General features: G+C 47.6%; 1 protein-coding gene and 1 pseudogene across 3 annotated transcripts in view; one reads left to right on the top strand and one right to left on the bottom strand.

Annotated features, from left to right (window-relative positions):
- Positions 1 to 223: 223 nt before the first annotated feature.
- Rasgef1c (RasGEF domain family member 1C) overlaps positions 224 to 20,149 on the bottom strand; it is a 61,740-nt gene continuing 41,814 nt past the window's right edge. For all 3 annotated transcript variants that reach the window (XM_036197292.1, XM_036197291.1, XM_036197290.1), the window contains exons 5-14: positions 19,365 to 19,565; positions 18,738 to 18,812; positions 12,076 to 12,165; positions 10,208 to 10,310; positions 9,666 to 9,745; positions 9,488 to 9,583; positions 8,310 to 8,405; positions 4,165 to 4,288; positions 1,436 to 1,508; positions 224 to 914 (exon numbers count right to left, since the gene is read on the bottom strand). In XM_036197292.1, coding sequence (XP_036053185.1) covers positions 890 to 914; positions 1,436 to 1,508; positions 4,165 to 4,288; positions 8,310 to 8,405; positions 9,488 to 9,583; positions 9,666 to 9,745; positions 10,208 to 10,310; positions 12,076 to 12,165; positions 18,738 to 18,812; positions 19,365 to 19,565 — 963 coding nt within the window. In that variant the 3' untranslated portion in view covers positions 224 to 889. The remainder of the gene's footprint in view (positions 915 to 1,435; positions 1,509 to 4,164; positions 4,289 to 8,309; positions 8,406 to 9,487; positions 9,584 to 9,665; positions 9,746 to 10,207; positions 10,311 to 12,075; positions 12,166 to 18,737; positions 18,813 to 19,364; positions 19,566 to 20,149) is intronic.
- On the top strand, positions 14,810 to 15,289 carry LOC118589747 (annotated as a pseudogene).

The raw sequence follows: 20,149 nt of genomic DNA, 5'->3' as shown, positions 1-20,149 counted from the left end.
CACCTGGCTTTTGCACAGGAACTGGGGATCCAAATTCAAGTCCTCACATTTATACTCCACCAAGAAAGCCACCTTTCAGCCCCACATCCTATTCTGAAAGTGTATTATACATTCCCAGGGATGATCAGGACACCCCCACCACCCCCACCCCTGCGCTGTACTCTGTTGAAGCTCATCTTGGACCTAAGGATCAGACACACATCATGGACACTCATGTGCTGGATAGGTGTACAAACGTGTGTTTACTCTGACTCTAAAGTTTACAAGGGAGCGAGGCAGAAGGTCATAATATACACATTGCCGACTCCATGACTCAGGTTTGTCTTACTGACTTGGTTCAATGCTGTCGCCGGAAAGGCTATCCTGATACCAGCAGGATGCGGAAGGTGATGAGTGACTGCAGAAACAAGTCTACTGGCAGGACAGGGGCCCATCAGCAGAATGCCAGGGGCCAGAGCGGGCTCTGAGCTGGTGCAGGCACATCCCATGTTGCACCATGATGCCTGCTGCCATTTTAGAGGCTCCCAAACCACCTGGTGACAGATGGCAGTGTTCATCTCCATAGCACATGTCACTTAATAAGATCATGTGATTGCAGTCGCCCAGCCCATTGGGATAGCGCCGTGTCCCTGTCCAGAATGGACAGATTGAGTATGTGACCCACTTGGTCATGAAGGCAAAGTTTGCCCAAGGCATGTTACCCATGCTCTTGGAGGCCCTGCCCGTAAAAGGTTTCCTAAGCCAATGCAGCCATTGTGGCAGGTGCCAGGCCACAGGGTCTGGTTTGCAAAGTAGCGAGGCTTTGCATCAACTTCCACCTGTTGGGCCATCTGTGATGGGGCTGGGTTGTCAGCTCCATTGCTTCCTCCTCCTCCTCTGTCTCGGCTTCTCATGTCTTCCCCAGAATAGAAGATCTGCAGATTCAGACACACAGGAGAATAAGGTGAGCCCCTCCCCTGGGGCCAGACTGCTTATACCACAGGGCACCTTCTCAGCACCGTAGAGGTGGCCAGAGTGGGTGTGGCAGATCCCTCTGAGCCCACTGCTAGTTTCTGACTTCCACCTGGCTCTGCTAACATGCTGAACAAGCTGGAGACAGTGTGTATGGGTAGGGTGGGATGTGCATGTGAAAGTGTGTTATTTTCTGGCATAAAAATATGGGCCAGGAGTTCCTGGCACTGGGATATGCATCCTGACCATCCCACAGAGGTGCAATGACCCCAGTGAGGGGTCATTGGCTCAGTCTCCTTCCAATATCCATAGCTCTTGAGTTCCTCTCTGATCTCTCTGGTCCTGGCTTGTTCCTCTTCCCTCCTCACAGGGGAAGACTGATGAGCATATTCCTTGCAAACCCCTCTGGCCTGTCCTGGCTCCAAGTGGTCCACTTGTCTCCCTCCACCCACCTTGCATGCCCCATCCTGGGACACAGACCCACCTTAGAGATCTCCACCTCTCCTTTTCTGTCTGGTTCTCTGGGCTCTCACTCTCATAGGAAGCCAAATACAGACCTACACCAAAATGGAAGTGAAATTATGCAATTATGGCAGGTGACGGCAACTCTTTGTTCACCCAGAACTTGACCAGCTTTTTGTTTGTGAATTAAACGTCTCGTTTGGAGGTCATTGTTCATATGCAGTTTTACAAAACAGCATGCAGAGATCCCAATGCCCTCTACCCAGTTTCCTCCAGCAGTACCCACGTGCAAAACTATAATACAGAGTATGTCCTTCACTTATGATGGTTTAATTTTTCTGCTCATGATGCTATAAGGTGACACAATCTGAAATTTGAATTTGGGTTTTTTCCTTGGCTAGCAATAGGAAGTGTGCTCCCCTCTGTGAACTGCAGCCACACCCCCATCAGTCATGTGACTCCAATACATACAGTGTATCATATTTAATAAACAACATGGACCATTCCGCATATAGTGATATAATCTGTTTTATATTCCGCATATAGTGATATAATCTGTTTTATGTTCCGCATATAGTGATATAATCTGTTTTATGTTAGACCAGGCATGTTGGCACACCTTTAAGCCCAGCACTCAGGAGACAGACACAGTCAGATCTCTGTGAGTTCAAGGCCAGCCTGGTCTACATAGAAAGTTTCATGCCAGTCAGAGCTACATAGTGAGACCCTGTCTCCAAATAAATAGATAGATAGATAGATAGATAGATAGATAGACAGAACAAAACAAAACAAATGCACAAAACCAAAACTAGTTGCCTTTGTGTTAGATGACTGCAATACTGTAATGTATGCATTTTAAGCATGTTTGCCGCAGGCTAGACTAAGCCGCGGTGATCTATAGGTTTGGGTACTAGAGATGTGTTTCTGACTTAAGGTGTTCCCACCTTAGGATGGGTTTACTGGGGTGTAATTCCATCATGAATTGAGCTGCTCTGGTACAGTATTACCACAATCAGGACACCAACATTGGCAGAGTTTGGACACCAGGCATTTCCATGACAGCTGAAGCGCCCGTGGGCAAAGGGGTCCCTTTAAAGTCACCTCCACATCCTTCATTGCCCCACACTTCCTTTTTCCTCTATCCTCTCCTCCCCTCTTTTCCCTCACCCCCTCTCTCAAGCTCCTCTCTCTCTCTCCCCCTCCTCTTTCTCTTTTTCTTTCTGTGATGTTGGGGATTGAACCCAGGGCAGCATTCCATCACTAAGCTACGATGGAATCCCTCAACCTCTTTTCTTAATTTCTGACAATCACTAATCTAATCTCCATTTCTTTCTTTTGATCATTTGAAGAATGCTATATAAATAAAGTCATACATATATTACATATATGTAATCTTTTTGAGACTGGAGACTCATCCATGAGGGGGCATGTATCAATGGCATGCATCCTGTTTGAGTCTGAAAAAGTCTAAAGCAGGGGTATATCACAGTTGGTTTAACTATTCACCCACTGATAGACACTGGGGTTGTTTTCAGGTTGACGTAACAAAGGGAATTTTTAGACACTGATATACTGAGGTTTTTTTTCTCTGTGAGCATGGATATCATTTGTCTAGACTAAATCAATGCTCAGGAGTATAATTTCTTGGTCATAAAATGTTAATAGTACTCAGTTTTACAAGAAACTCTTTGTCAGTTGGGCATGCTGGTCCCTGTCTGTAAACACAACACTAGGAGACCCAAGTGTGAGTTTGGAGTTAGTCTGGGCTACATAAGTTCTAGGCTGACCTGAGCAACACAGTAAGACCCTACCTCAATAAACAAAACAAAACAAATCTAGATAACCACACAAAGCAAAATAGACAAACCCCAAACCAAGACCCCTTTGTCTACACAGGTGCTTTCTGGGATGTGACACAGTTTGTTATGATCAGGTTATGTCCCAATAAACTTCTGCAAAGTGAAACTGCTCTTCTTAAATCCATGCATTCAACAAGACAGACATGGCGCCACAGGCCCACAACCCCAGCTGCTCTGGAGACCGAGGGAGGAGGATCACCAGGTCAGGTTTGCCTGGGCTGCAAAATCAGTTCAAAGCCATCCCAGGCAACTTAGTGAGACCCTGCCTCAAAATAAAAAAAAGAGGCCTGGGGAGATGGAGCTCAGTGTTAGGATATTTGCCTGGTGATGGTGTGAGGCCTTGGGTTCAACTGTTTCTAGAAATCAACGTCTCATGCCAGTGTATGTCACATGCTGCCCTCACACATGTGCCCCCACACATGCACCATCCATGGAAAGACCCATAAGTGGGCCATTGCTCTGACCTCTCTGATGAGCCCTGGTTCTTGCCCTCATTCCTATTTTATGAATGAAGAAAACAGGGGAGGTTGTTGTTGAAATGAGCCTATACCCTACTCTAATTCTACCATATTGTATAGAATTATGACACTGTGGAAAGACAACGATGTTCACTTATGCTTGCAACATAGTATGCCCATGGCAGATAGACAGGCTGCTCATGGTTAGAATGCCCCAAAATGACCACACTGTGTGCAGGGAGGAATCTGGACTCGGGGGTCCTTGAGGTCCTAGCATGTACTGTTGAGTGGGCCTTGTGCTCCTTAGGAGGCACCTGGGTGCTCATTAGGGCCAGCAGTGTGATGTGTCTCTGCCCAGAGTTGGGGTCCCTGTACAGTGACTGACTAAAGGGCTGAAAGACCACTGGACAGTCCACTGCCTGGGGCTACCTTACCGTCTTCGCTGAAGATGGGGGCGGTGTACAGGTAATGGGTGATGCTGGGATCTTGCTCAAAAGGACATTCCACTTGTTTCCAGGTGATGAACTCTCCAACCTGTTTGGCCAGTTCCAGAAATTTCTGCGGGGTTTCGAGACACAAAATGGAGCAAAGTGAGTGGCTTACTTTGGCAAAGCCTTGGCTCATCACCCTTGAGTGATCTTGTGGATCTGAGAAGAAACATGGGGCCACAGGTGACAGAGAACCTAGGAAGGATGCTGGGACTTCTGTGAGAATCACCTTGCCAATTCTCCTTCATCCTTCATAGCAATTCATGACACCTAACACCTTAGGCTCCCAATCTCCCCATCAAGGGGGGTGGCAGCCATTGGCCTATAGTTTTGTCTCATTATATAGCCCTGTCTGGCCTGGAACTACCTATGTACATCAGGCTGGCTTCGAACTCATAGAGATCCTTTTGCCTCTGCCTCCAGAATGCTTGGATTTAAAGGTGGATGCCACCACACCTGACTGTCCAAATCCTTTATTTGCATGTAGCAACAATGTGCATAGCTTTATTTGAATTTCTTTTTGTGTTTTTCTTTTGGGAAAGTGACATACACTTGTTGATTTATAGGGTGATGTATATATAGTTCAGTAAATCTATTTAAGTAAAATTTAAGTAATTTTAAGAGATTTGTGTTACTTTTAATTATGTATATATATGTAGGTATATGCACAGGTGCCCACAGAGGCTAGAAGAGGGTGTTGAACCCCCGGAGCTTGAGCACAGGAATCTGTGAGTCTCCTGACATGGGGCTGGGAACCGAACTAGGGGTTTATGGAAGATCAGTACATGCTCTTAACTGCTGAGCTATCTCTGCAGTGCAGGTGAATTCTTAAAAGTTTTATGGCATTTTATTTATTTTCTGTGCATGTATGTACATGCGTAGGCACATGTGTACCTTGGTGCATATGTGGAGGTCAGAGGACAACTTGCCGGTGTCAGTTCTGTCCTTCTAACCATGTGGATCCTAGGGATGGAACTCAGGTCATCAGGCAGCAAGTACCTTCATCCATTGGCTATCTCTACAGTCCTCAGTAAATTATTTCAAGTGTTTATTTAAATAAAATCATCTTTCAATATGCACAAGCAGTTGGTTCTAGGATCCCTTCACCCCCACTGAGATACCCAAATCCACAGAGGCCCTGGTCCCTTTTCTAAGATGGTATATTATTTCCATGTAGCAGACCAGGTTTCTCTTGACACCTCACACAATGTAAATGCTATGCAGATGGCTTCTGTGTGCATTGTTCCAGGAACAGTGACAAGAGAAACAGTCTGTACATCTCCAGTACAGATGTAAATAAGAAATATTTTCCATCCACCAATGCAGAACTCACGGAAACAGAGGGCTGGCTACATGTGTGTTTAAATTTTCAAAGTATGCTAACTTTCAGAAGGGTTTTAAACATATAGCAGCCGGTTGTAGTTTGACTGTAAAATGCTCCCCACAGGCTGTGTGTTTGAACACTTCTTCCCCAGATGGCAGTGCTGTTGAAAGGTCATGGGACCTTCGGGAGGTGGAGATTTGCTGGGGGAAGTAGGTCCCTGGGGGTGGGCTTTGAGGGTTTACAGCCTGGCCCCACTTGCTGCCTGGACTCCACTTCCAGAGTGCAGGCACAATGTGGTCAGTCAGCTTCCGGCTCCTACCTCTATGCCTTCCCTACGATGATGGACTCTCATCACTTTGGAACTGTAAGCCCAAACAAACCCCTTCTCCTTTGTTCTTGTCAGCAACAGCAAAGAGAATAGGGCACAGCCCAAAGCCATGCCTGGGGCTGAGAGCCTGCCCGCTGTCACCCCTCAATCAGACCTCATAGCTGGGTCTAGCTGCCACCACCTGCTCCCTCAGTGTGTGGTTTCATGAGGGAGTGTCTCACAGTCTTCCCCAGCTCTGATTCTAGGGACCAGTTCAAGAAGAGGAAATCATAGAGTCCCAACTCTCAATTATATGTCAGGATCACCAACAAAAAAAGCACATCCCAGGCCCCTGGGCCCCTGTGATCTCATCCATGTGGCCTCTAGACAAAATTCTGGGACCACATGCTGGGTTGGACAGTCCCTTGGCTCTGCCAGCTTTGGGACAATTAGGCCTGTGAGTCACCTGCTATAGACACCAGCTCTAGGCCAAAGAGCCTAGGCTTGTGCTGTGGTCCTCGTGAACAGGGAACACTCATAGAATTTATGACAGCCTCCAAGACCTCTGTATGGTCACAGCTGTGGCCCATTTCACAGAGGGAGGGGATGAACACTCCTATATTCCTACAGTAGTTCTCAACCCCCTTTAATACAGTTTCTCATGTTGTGGTGACCCCCGACCATAAAATTATTTTCATTGCTACTTCATAACTGTAATTTTGCTACTGTTAAGAACTGTAATGTAGCTGGGCAGTGGTAGCCCATGACTTTAATCTCAGCACTTGGGAGGTAGAGGTAGGTAGATCACTGCGAGTTAAAGGTCAGTCTGCTCTGCAAAGCAAGTTCCAGGACAGCCAGGGCTACACAGAGAAACCCTGCCTCAAGAAACTAAGGTTAAAAAAATAAGAATTGTAATGTAAGTATCTGTGTTTTCCAGTAGTCTTAGGCAACCCCTGTGAAGGGGTCATTTTTGACCCCAAAGCGTCGCAACCCACAGATTGAGAACCACTGAAATAGAGCAAGTAAAGGTCCAGGATTTATGTTTCTTGGAGCTGAAGGCTGAGTGGACATCAGGTGACCACTGAGGGCCACTTGCTGACCCTTGTGTAAGACAAAAGCCTCTTTCTTCCTACAGATTGGAAGGCCCTACTACTCCATGCCATGCTCGGCTTGCAGAACCCACCAGCTACACTGGATGTGGGTGGACCCCTCTGAGGCATTCAGGAACTCCAGTTCTCTCAGCCAGTAACCAATGCCCTGGCCTGCTGTGGACCCCAAGCAGTAAAATCTCTCTGCCTGAGAGATGCTGGGGACTTCCTGGAGGAGGGGACATTTGATGAGACCAGTGATCTAAGGGAGCAGACATCTCTCTTTGCTTCTGCCCTCTGGTTTCTGCTTCACAACTCCATCCTGCTGTTCAGGGACCGTCCTTTTGGGGACCTGCCCTGGCTCCCATGTACTATGCATTTGTGTGGTCCCTGGAGCACCCTGACAGCTGTCTTCATGGATCTACAGGGTTGGCTTTCTCTTCAACCTGGTACTCTTCAAGGATCAAAATGCTCCCTGTGCTGAGAACAACATTTAGCATGGAGTGCTTACTGGCATATGCCTGAGCCTCATCCTCTCTCTCTTGTTAGGGGGACCCAGACAATCCTACTCTGAAAGGGCTGTAAGCTGCTGCACTCTGCCTTTCCTGGAGCCCCCAATAATCCAGGTATCAGAGGATAACAGTCCCATATTGTGAGATATTTGATTACACTGTGTAAAGATATGTCACTCTGGCTGGTTTAATAAAAAGCTAAACAGCCAATAGCTAGGCAGGATTTTGGGGGCAGAGAGAATGCTGTAAAGAAGGCAGAGTTGCCAGCCAGACAGAGAGGGAGCAAGATATTCAGGAGGACAGGTGAAAGCCCTGAGTCACATAGAAACACATAGATTAATAGAAATGGGCTAATTTAAGTTATAAGAGCTAGCTAAGACCAAGCCTAAGCTATTGGCCAAGCATTCATAATTAATAATAAGTGTGATGTGGGAGCTGGCTGGTGGGACAGAGAAAGACTCATTATAGTCCCATGCTGGCAACTTTTGTCTGTGTGTGTTTGTATTTGCATGACTACAGTGCATGTGGGCAAGTAGAGGTCAGAGGACAACCTCAGGTACTGTCCAGCTTGCTTTTTGAGACAGTATCTCACTGGCCTAGAACTAACCAGTTAGGCTAGGCTGACTAGCCAGAGAGCCCCAGAGATCCACCTTTCTCCTTCTTCCAGGACTAGGCTTATGAATATGTGTCAACAAACTCAGCTTCTCTTCACATGGGTTCTGGGGTTGGAACTCAGGTCCTCGGTAAAATGTGTCACAAGCACTTCAGTGGGGTGCCTCTCTAGCTGCCTCCCCTGTTTGTGATGGGAACTTTAACAGCTTGTCTCACTTGGTGGCATCACTAAAGGCCTGTGGACCCACCTCAAAGTTAACATGCCCATTGGGAAGGCGGTTGGCACAGCCCTCGTTGAGGAAGTAGATGTCCTTGATGAGCAGGCTGAAGAAGGGGATGACAATCTAGAAGGGAGAAGGTACAGAGCAACTTACAAGCACAGCCCCCAGCAGCCCAGAGCTGGAAGGGGGCTCAGAGTACAGGCACATGAAGCCCTAGCTTATGGTCGCCTACCCCATGGTCACCCAGCCTCAGCATGGAAGGGAGAAAAATCATACAGAGATCCATTGTTGGAAGGGACTTCTCCATTCAGAGTTCAGCCCAGCTTCTATATAGTCCGCCCTACAGTCCAACTCCTGAGCTGTGAGCCAGTACCTCTGTGACTAAAACATAGTACCACCTGTGTCCTGGCAACAGAGAAGCAGTCGATGGACTATAACAAGGCCATGATATTCACAGCTGTGCAAGATGGGGTTTGATACCCAGCTCTGCCACGGCCTTACAGTACAACTGGACAGTGAAGAATCCTCTCTGGCACTCAGTCTTCCAATCTGGCAGATGGGAATGCTGAAGCCCATGAGAGTTAAGTGGAGGGCTGGGAAGCATGGAGCCCACATGCACTAGATGCTCAGTGGAGAGAGCTTCCTGCCCTTGGTGCCTGACTTCCTAACGTGCTGGGTCCTGGGCTGGGACAGGCTTACTAGGGTAGGACTGAGCTAGGTGATTTGGTCCCCCAGGTTCCTAACTGCTACCGTTTGGATCGTGTTTTCCAAAGGCCTGTATGGCTATGGCTTGCTTCCCAGGGAGGTGTTCGTGGGAGGCTGTGGAAACCTTAGGAGGTAGGGTTTAGTTAGCAAGAGATATTTAGTTTCTGGGGACATGCCTTGAAGGGACTATGAGACTCTGGGTTCCTTTTCTTCTTTTTTGGCTCCCCTACCATCAACTGAACAATGTAATTTTTATCATGCGTCTTTACCATGAAAGGCCTATGGCAAGAAAGTCAACCAATCACGGACTGAACTCGTTGAAATGATCAGCTGAAACCGAACCTTTTCTCTTCATGCGTTGGCTGTATCAGCTATTTGGTAACAGTAACAGAAAGCTGATCGACACACGCAGTGATACAGCCCACCTGAGATAATGCGGTCTGGAGGAAGAAGGAGCTATGGAGGCCGACACTTCCGGCCTTTGACGGTCTCTTCCCTACCTTCTCTCTGCTGCTGTGAGCGGTCAGTGAGCGGTGGGCCGCCCCACGCAGGGCTGTCCTATAGTTGCAGAAATTCCCCGTTGGGTCCATCTGGTGCTGGAAGGAGACAGGGAGGCATGTGAGCAGCTACATTCGGGGACCTGCCGCCCACACCCCTTGGAGCAGCAACCCTGTTTACCTCTAGGATGAAGAACTTGGCTGTTTTCACTTTGGCCCAAGTCTTCTTCAGCCTGGAGACAGGGCTCATGTTCATACCGGCTGGAAGAAGGCATACAGAGCTGGGAGGGATCCTCCAGCCTGGACAGTCCCCTTTGTTCCCAGAGGCAAAGAGGTCTCAGAGTGCCCTGACTATGGCTGAAGGGTAGCGGAGTGGGCAGGTGCTGGTGGACACCGTACTGAGGTTGGCAGGTAACTGACCCTGTCCCAACTACATGGGCCCACCACGGCATCACCAGTACCTATTTTGGTCTCCTTATTCTCTCTGTCTCTGGGTGCACATGGCCAAACTCTTCAAATGCACCCCTTGGGGACTGGCCTTGCTTCAAATAGAGCACCTCCATCAGCCTCCTGGAGCAGGGATACGGCCTACTGGCCACCTAGCCCACAGCCACCCACTGCAGGGAAGACCCTTGACATGCACCCCACCTGCCAGCCGTGCCCACTTTAATCTCTCTGGGGGTCCTCACACAGGGTGTTCCAGGCCTGGGCAAGCTCACTCACAGATAATGGCCATGAGGGAGTTGAAGTTGCCGATGTTGAAACACTCACGGGCCACATCGATGAAGAACTCGATCACCTGGGCTCTCTGCTTCTTCTTGGCTGGCTGGGGAGAGGACATCAGAGCTTCAGTGGGCACGCGTCCCTCTCCATCCTGGCCCAAACACCCCGTTCCACCAGCCTCCTCCTGCCCTTCTCAAAGCCCATTTCACAGCTGAGAAGTCCAAGGCCCAGGGTCTCAGGATCCTTTGCAGCAGAGCCAGCGCACACCGTAGAGGTGTGGAGGGCAGATGTGACCCAATGAAGCTCTTGTGGGGGCACAGGCACCCCTGCAGCTGCTAGGGGCTGTGAGGCAGCTTTGGGATGGTTCCCCTCAAGGCTGAACTTGCCCTGAAAGATGGAAGTCCTGACATTTCCTTCCCTCTCACGGCGGAACTTGCCCTCTCCTCAGTAAGGGCCATACACCAAGCCCAGGTCCTGCTCTGTGGGCTGCCCCTCTATTGCTTTCTGTCCGAGAAAGTCACCTTGAGGACAAGTACCTGGGACTCTCTACCTTTCTGGTGGGTTGAAATCAAACTATCCTTTTCCCCAGGCCACCCTAGGTGGTTCCCGGGGATCCAGCTATGCTCTGACCCACCTCCACACAGGTAAACCCTGGCTTAGCTGCCGAGCCAGCAATGTGACTACGGGAACGGGGCCAGGCCAGTACAACTCGGGTGGATCCTGCTAGTCTATCAACACAGTGGTAGTCTCGCCAGCCACCAGACACCTCTGTAGATATGCCACCAAAGCCCCTCCAAGGAGTGGTCTCTGCTGCAGGAAGCTGCCCACCTGAGGTCTAGTCCTGTCCTTCAAATGGCGACACTCACTGACGATAGTGACAGAGATTTAGCTAAAGGCTGACCTCTCACCCCACTATGGACACCACAGGGCAGTTTCTCCCTCAGCACACACCTGACTGCCCTGTTCATGTCTCAGGTGCTGACCCCTAATGAGCATTGACCTTTGACTGCTGTCTCAATGCCTGCACCCAGTGAGCCCAATTGGACTAGCGAGTCTGTCCTGTGGTGCTTCACCTTATCGGATACTGCCCTTGGTATAAAGGAAAAGAAGATGAGAGGCAGGGCGTGGCCAGTGTGGCCAACACCAGGATGCTAGAACTTCCCGCTGACAGACGCAGCCATTGGCCTGGACTTGTTTTACAATTCAGTTTTTTAAGGATTATGGTCCATCATTTTCTATATTCAGAAAATGACATATAAAAAGTGCACTGGAGATGGATGGTTTGGGTGAAATCGTCCATACCCTTCAGAACACTGGATATCCATGTTCAAAGCGAGGCTAATAGATACAGTGAAGCCTGCAGTGATAACCTGCTTTTTTCCCTCAAATATCCTTTACTAACAGCACTAACAACAGCATGGCTTTAGATTACACTCAAGACACTAGTAAAAAGTAATAGGGGCTTGATATTAAATAAAATAAAGGATTTAGGGATAGATTTATTCCCAATCTCATTGTTGGCCTGGACTTCTAACGTGCAATTTCCCAGTTCTTAGAGGTTAGCCCATTTTACCTCCAAGCCCCCAAGCAAGCGACATCACCCAGCTGCCTGAGGAAGTCAGGCCCAGAATGAGGCACACAGCGGCCTGCCCTTGCTCCTTGGCAAACAGTCCGGCTTCCTCTGCAGCCTTGGCCGGTGGAGCCACCCTGAGATTTACCTACAGGGGACCTTCACTGGAGGGAAGAGGTGAACCTGGTCTGGTCCAGGGGTCCAGCCATGCTCTGGACTTGGGAGGCTGGGATTCAGTACATCCTTCCAGGCCCCAGGTAGCCTCTGGCTGGCAGGCAGGGCCAAGCTGGCTACTCACCATGCAGATCTCAGTCGCCACGAGGTAACACAGCCTGTTGAACCACTTCACATAGGCCTCTACGTTGTTACTCCTGTCACTGAACTGGGGCTAGGAGAGACGCGTGCACTGAGTCTCCTTGTTGGTAAGGTTTTAGGGAGCAGAAGCAGATCACAGTCATTATAGAGAACCCAGACACTGGGGCAGTCTCACAGTCAGCCAGAAACACAACGATCCAATGCAAACTTCCCGATCTTCTTCCTACAGGCTGGTGGGCCTGGGTTCATCCCCACCATCACAGTGTGGGGGAAGAAAACAAAGATGAGGACTGGGGTACAAAGCTCTGCAGTAGACTGCACAGTCCCAATGTGGGAGGTCCTTGGTTCCATCCACAGCACCAGATAAAGTACAGATAAATGAATTAAGGGGGCTGTAATTCAAAATTATGGGTGTGTACACACAGAACCAATATTTATTATCCATAGACTATGTATCTGCAAATCTGTCTACTGCCTAATTGTTTTCTGCAGTTCCAACAGCTTGTATTGCTCTCCCATTCATTGGTGTACAGGGACAGAAAGGCAAAATATCTGAACCACTCAACTTCCATAAGCATTTCCGGCCTAGACGGAACTAAACAAAGCTGTCCTATTCTGTTCTGCTTGTACTGAGAGCAAGGATCCTTTCCCTGACTTTGTTCAGTGTCTCCTTTATTTTTGTGTTTTCTTTGGAAAGCAGTTTCAGTGTTTGAAAGGATTCCAACAACAATACTGAAGTGATATATTTTAGTCCCAAGCACACAAAGGTTATGGTGTATCCTACAGAGAAATACATGCTAGACTGCCTTCATTTATCTGTGATTCGTACAGACTTGGATAGACAGAGAGATAGATGGATATATAGACAGACAGATGGACAGACAGACAGATATGTACATGGAGAGATAGACAAGTAGATAGATAGATTAGATATACATACAGATAAATATTTCCCTTCTGTGGTGCTAGCGATGAAACCCAGGGCCTTGTGTATGGTAGGCAAGCTTTCTACTCCAGAGCTACATCTCAGACCTAGGCATGAGTTGGTCTGGCCATTTGCCCTGAGTTTAGTGTTAATCAAGGATGCACAGTAAATATGTGTCTTTAAACATAAGCACATAACCATGACTATGTGTTGATTGTTTCTAGAAAGTATTAAAAAAGTTTTTCAGAGCCTAATGCTGCATTTTCCTCCAGGAGCAATAGCTTAGGATTCCTAATTTGATGTTTGTGTTGGCATTCTAGAACATAATTACTTGGAATAGCAGAATCAACTCTATGTGTGTGTGTGTGTGTATTACGTATGTAAGTATGTATGTATGTATGTATGTATGTATGTATGTATGTGTTGTATGTATGTGTGTGCATATCTATAACCATAGATTTCTATTTGAAACTTTTCCTGAGTCATAAAATGTTTGGAGAAAGACAAATTTAAATCTATGCTGAACATTCTATGGATGGTATATATTTGTGCCATTGTTTAAATGATTAAACTTAAGGTAAAGAAATGTGTATGTTGAGCCAGTGGTGGTGGCCCACATCTTTAATCCCAGCACTTGGGAGGCAGAGGCAGGCGGATGTCTGACTTTGAAACCAGCCTGGTCTACAGAGTGAGTTCCAGGACAGCCAGGAATACAGAGAAATCCTGTCTCAAAGAGAGAGAGAGGGAGGGAGAGAGAGAGAGAGAGAGAGAGAAGAAATCTGTATGTTAAAACTAAACTATCAGGATAAATTTCAATTAATACAGGAGGTAGCTGGAAAAAGATGCAGAGAAAGGAGAGAGAGAGAAGTAGGCGGTCAAGGAGGAGAATGACAAATGCCACAGGCGTCAGTGAGGACAAACCCTTGTAGAGTGGCCATTGCAACCAAATCCCACTTCTTGCCATTTTCTAAGTCAAGGATAGAAGTCAAACAGAAATAGGAAATTGCACTGGGCAGTGGTGGCACACGCCTTTAATTCCAGTGCTTGGGAAGCAGAGGCAGGTAGATCTCTGAGTTTGAGGCCAGCCTGGTCTACAGAGTGAGTTCCAGGAAAGGCGCCAAAGCTGCAGAGAGAAACCCTGTCTCAAAAAACAAAAAACAAAACAAAACAAAACAACAACAACAAGAAATATGAAATTGCACATTTGCTAAATGTCACATAGCTATTTGGAGGATCCAGACCTTTGTGGCTCAACTAAGATTTTTAAGCTTTATGGTGGGCTTGTCAGGACAGAACCCCATTGGGAGTACAGAGGACCTGTAATGTTCGGAAAGGTCTGAAGGCAAAAATATTCTAAGGGAAAAGCATTGTAGAAGCAATTAAGGGTAAGCACACAATAAGAGGGCCAATTTGTTAGAAAAACGTCCTGAGTCTAAACATGTTTGTGCTAAGCCACGTATCTTCAAAATGTGGAGGTAGGGCTGGGAGATGACTCAGTTTCCTGAGTTTGATGCCAAGAACCACAAAAAAGTCAAACTTGGTGGCACTCACTTGTAATCCCATCCAGTGATGTGATTGTTATATTAATGAAGAAACAGATAAATAAATCACAAAGACTATTAAAGAGATATCAATGTGGATGTGAAGAAATGTAAGAGAATAGTTATTAGTGAGTAACTTTATATCTGTCAATGTGATATTTTAAGGGAAGTGGTTAAATTCTTGAAATACTATAAGAAATTACGAGACTGGACAGAGCGGTCGCGGCTTCTAAAGAGAAGATTACTACATTATGGCTGGCATTTTGCGCTCAGTATTTCAGAGGCCTCTAGGCACACTGCAGACTGTGAAAAAAGTGTGGAATCTCTCATTGGTACAGATTGGATTCGTCACAAATTTACCAGATCAAGGATTCCAAATAAAGTGTTTCAGCCTAGACCTGAAGATCATGAAAAATATGGTGAGGACCCCAGCACCCTCATAAACTGCACATTGTTACAAGAATAAAAGGCACGAAAAGGTGTCCATACTGGGAAAAAGATACGATCAAGATGCTTGGACTTCAGAAGGCACATACCCCTCAAATTCACAAGAACATCCTTTTGGTGAATGCAAAGTTAAAAATGGTTAAACACTTGATATGCATCCAGCCCCTGAAGCTGCCACAAGGACTCCCCACAGAAGAGACCATATCTAGCACATGCCTCAAGAGCACGGGGAGCTGGTACTATAGTGGCATCTGAAGCCTGTGGAGCAGGAAGCAAAGTCCTGATGCCACACAGCTGAGATTACAAATCGCAGTTACTGAGGAAATAGTTCTCATTAAAGTGTATTCCAATCCAGCCATTTCCACTGGAGAAAAAAAAGGAATTACAAAACAACTTAAGAGGAAAGAGAAAAGCAGGGCCCAGCTACCCAGGAGGCTGAGGCAGGGGGATCCCATGTTCAAGGTCTGGCTGAACTAGTTAGTGAACCTGTCACAAAATAAAAAAAGCAAAAAGGAGGGGTGGGAGTGTACACTCAATGGTAGAGTGTCTACCTGGGAAAGGGAAGGCCCTGGGCTCATCCTCAGTACCATGTTGGGAGGAAGGAGAAATAGAAATCTAAACAGTCCTATAGTCACTAAATAATGATAAGAATAAACTAAGAAACAATCCAACAAAAACAGTCATGAATATTTTTAGAGGAACTGTGTTTCTCTAAGACACATCAGACTCAGATGTTTCCCTGGCAAATGCTGACCAATGCTCCTATAATAGGTAATTCCAGTCTTTTATACATAATAGAGAAAGAGTAGCCAAAAACAGTGCCAGGAAAAAAAGTACCAGATCAATCTTACTCCTGGTTAACGATGGCAGAAACTCTAAGCAAAACAGCTCACAAGACCCAGGGACTCACCAAAGAGATAATAAAGGTTTCTTTTGTCCCAGTTCTGTTTATTCCAGAAATGTAAGGTAGATTCAACATTGATTAAAAAAAAACTAATAAAAAAATCACTTAGCAGTTTAGAGGAGAAGCAACATATGAGTTCTGTGGCGATACATTATGATGAAAATATCTCTCATATCTCAGAGACAGGAACTTTTGCTGGACCTTACAGGCAAGGTAATAAATATCTTGAGGTCACTGAAGAGTGACTGATAGTCTGCTGTGTACTCAGCCTGTTTCTTCAGCCTACATCTAAGAGAACAATGTAAAAACATCCATACTTGTCTTAGATTTCCTAGCCTCGGCTAATGCATAGTTTTAATCTTAAATTGTGTATTCTTCCATGCCCCTGTCCCAGAGCAATGCATATGTGGCTGTGTGTACTATAGAAATTATTTGCTGGAAATAGCAAGAGACCTTGTACAATAAATATCTGCTACTAATGCTGAAAACAGCATGGAGACAGTCTGTGTGCAGAGCTGTTGGTTAGCTGGGTCAGTTGGAATCAGTAGGTTCATCCCTCGTAAAACTCTGTTAGAGGTTTCTGTAAAGTATCCATCAGTCCTTATTCATGTGACACCTTCTGTGCTGTTTAATAAAGGAGAACAAAGCCCCATTTTAGGGACAGATTCATAGGGCAGCATTCAGGCAGGCACAATCAGACTCATTCGACAGATTACAGACAGGACAGACTACAGACAGGCTAGAAACCATAAGCTACACAGAGACAGGAGACATGTGGAAAGGAGTGGAGAATTCAAATTTGGGCTCACTCTTGGCCAAAGACCTCCAAGAGGAAGTGTTAGATTCTTTTCCTTAATGCATATCGGTGCACCCAAGACTATCTCTAATGCCTTTAGCCTGTGCAACAGAGCTGGAGAAAGAATTCAACAAAACTTCACAACCATGCATGAGGGACCTCTTGATAAACTAAAAACCAAGGCACCTTTCAGACACCTGAAGAAATAATCTAACAGCAAACACATTTGGGTATGGCCTGCTAAAAGTGTTCCTTCTAAAATCAGGAAAACAAGGCTGTCTTCTCTCAACACCCCTGCTCGACATTGTAGCAGGGGTGCAAGCTGGTGCCGTAAGCAAAATCGGGCAGGGGTATCCAGCATTGGTTAATGATCTTAGCATTTCAGAGACTTAAAGTGATAGAGGAAGGCCTGTCTACTATTCATGTCCCTCTTATACCAGTAGATTTTCTATTTTATGGCTGCCACAGAAATAAAACCAATACTGTTTCATTGCTGGAGGGATGGCTCAGTGGTAGAACACTTGCCTGGCATGCACAAGGCTCTAGGTTCAATCCCTAATACCTAAAATAAAGTTCCATTCAGTACTGTCAGTTACAAAATTGATATAAAAAAAAATACTGTCATCTAAAGGGGGAGCGCCTATTGGCCTCACGTTGAACCAACCGCTGGTTTTCACTGAATATTATTTTGACTTGAATGACAGAGAAACTCATTATTCAGATCAGCATTTGGCTGATCTGGCCTTGATAATGAATGAAAAGCTTGTCACCTCCAAGAAAACAATCCACAGCATTTGTGGCCAGTGATGAAGTTCAAGCTTTCAAGAGAAAATTGGGAACTTACAAAACCCTTGTCCACCTCTGTGAGCTTGACAGCCTCTGGGTGTTCACAGCTTTTCTTCTCCCCAGCAGTGGGGAGATCTGCTTCTCTCAAGTAGTATCTCCAGGTTTTTTAAGTGGCCAATGTATGCGTAATCACATATTCAAGGTGCGTGACAGTCCAGTGATGTCACGGTGTGTGGAAAGCTCACTGATACATTTTTAGATCTCGTGTTACAAGGAGTGTTTAAAAATCAGCACTTGCAGTACCTAACAAGAATATGGATAGATATCTCACAAGAATTTCAAATATTTCAAATACTCAACTACATACCTGTAACAACCCCCGCTCCCACCCCACGGCAACTGGGATGGAACCCAGGGTTCCCTGCATGAGAGGAAAGTGCTCTGCCCTTGTCCTCCAACTCCCAGCCTGAGGACATACATCTCTGTAGTTGATGCCATTGTTCATCAGCCTGGTAAAGTCATGTGATCTCTACCAACAGCGTACAGGAGCTCTATTTTCCTGCCATAACCACAGTATGATCCTTATGGTCCTTGCCTCTCTCAGAGGCAAAAAAGGCAATCACACACCACAGCATTTAGTTTATACTCCTTTAGGCAGGGCCGCTGCGGGGGAGGGGGATGCTTCCAGTTCTGGCTGGGTCTAGCCCTTTGGTTAGACACCCTACTTCGGTGGTTGGGCCTCTAGGAACTAAGAACTAGCTCTAAATCCTGGAGTGGCTCTATGTGCCCAGTCTTCTCAAGGTACCCAATCTTATCAAACACGGGGCACCAGCCGGCACTTCCCTCAGTGGCCGCTGGAGGGCACCGGCGCCCGCCGAAACGCACGAGGAGGACCCGCAGGTCCCGGGTCACGCAGGATGCACCCTGTATCCAATCTCTACCCAGCTTAGAAGGCTGACTCAAGGTGACAGCAGACTTCCCGACCACACAACCACCCTGGCTGGATGAGAGATTTGATGCGGTACACGCAGTCAGTCGCCTAGGCTCCCCGAGACTCAATACTGTTGTTATCTGAGCTGGAAAGGCCTGGATGTAGTGAACAGGGGCCCTCCATTCCGTTCTGGGCATCATCAAGGCTCCCCCAGCTGATGCCCGTCAGACCCATCCATATCACCCCCTCCCCCTCCTGTGTGACCACCACTGGGTGGAGGCCAATGTTGTTTCAGCTCTTCCAAGAACCTTTTACCTTTGTGCCCACCAGGGAGTCCTTGTTCACAAAAGCCTGGACAAACTCCTCAGGTCCAATGTGTCTTAGTCGCTCCTGCGTGGGAAAGGGAGAAGAGTCAGATAGAGGGAAGGCAGAGGGAGGGGTTGCATGCTGGGAGGCAGCAAGGGAGCCGTGAGGGGAACAAGTGTGGCAGGAGGGCATCCATTTCCCTTCATTGCTTGGGGGGGAGCGCTTTGGCCTCTGCACCTACATAGAACCCCATGTTTTTGGGGCAAGGTCAGCTCATTCCCTTTTACCCGCATGAAGGGGGACTTAGCTGCTACTCTGGAAAGCTGGGAAGGGCAGCCTCCCTCCCCCCACCCCCATGCATGTAGGGCCCAAATGTTCCTTAGACCCGAGAAGAGCAGACACTGAATGGCATCCTGAGAGATTGAACCCAGTTCCTCTGTCCTCAGCCTAGACTCTTATGCTGGCACCTCTAGACCTCCCATCCCAGGCCCAAAATGCTGAGGGACTGCTCCAAGGCCTTCTGCAGATGCCCCTGGTCACTAGGCCTAGATCCCTGGGCTCGCCTGAGATCAGGAAAGACAGGTTGGGGACAATGTTGACTACTTATAATTGCTCCCTTCCCTAGGTCCCACTCACCAGCTCCACATGGGTCAGTTGCTGGGCCAGCGTGTAGGGGTCGCTGCAGACACCAAGGAGCTCCCTGTGGATGGAGGCTGGTGACTTGGTCCTGTATGAGATGGGCTTGTCTGCCCCTACCAGGCCTTCTGGCCCCTGGCCAAGTGATGCCAGTTTCTGGTGCAGGGTCTGCAGGAGCTGATGCATCCTGTTCCCATAGGTCTAGGGCAGGGGTGAGGGGAGAAGGTGTTCAGGCCTGAATTCCCACACCCCAAACTCATCCCCAACCCCCTGGTGTGTGTGTGTGTGTGTGTGTGTGTGTGTGTGTGTGTGTGTGTATGCGAGCGCATGCATGCCTCTGTGGACAAGGCCAGGTACCAGCAAATATTGTGGGACCTATCCCATCCTGAAAAAGGACCCTATGTTGGACATGTGGTAGTTGGGCCAAAGCGAAGGCCTGTTAGGGAGAAGGCTGGAGGGTTGCAGTTGGAGCTGAGAAAATGCTTTGGGTAGAGCATCTCTGGCTAACGTGCACCAGCTGTCCGAGCTTCAGGGTGAAGTGGGCAAGGCCAGCCAGGAAAGGAAGGAAGAAGAGGAAGGGACGGCATGGGACAGGCCCTGCCCGGAGGACTGGCCTCTTACTGGCTCCTGTGGGACATCCTGCTCTTCCAGCCCAGCTCAGAAACGCCTTCCCGACCAGCCTCACTCTCCTGCCTCAGTCCCTGGCAGTGCTACCTTCTTCAATGTGACTTCCTCTACAGGGCCCCAGCTAGAATGATGCTGAATGCAACAGGAAACGCCATCTC

This window comes from Onychomys torridus, chromosome 8 (genome assembly GCF_903995425.1).
Source record: "Onychomys torridus chromosome 8, mOncTor1.1, whole genome shotgun sequence".
Taxonomy (NCBI): domain Eukaryota; kingdom Metazoa; phylum Chordata; class Mammalia; order Rodentia; family Cricetidae; genus Onychomys; species Onychomys torridus.
This window is presented reverse-complemented; position numbering and strand designations above follow the sequence as displayed.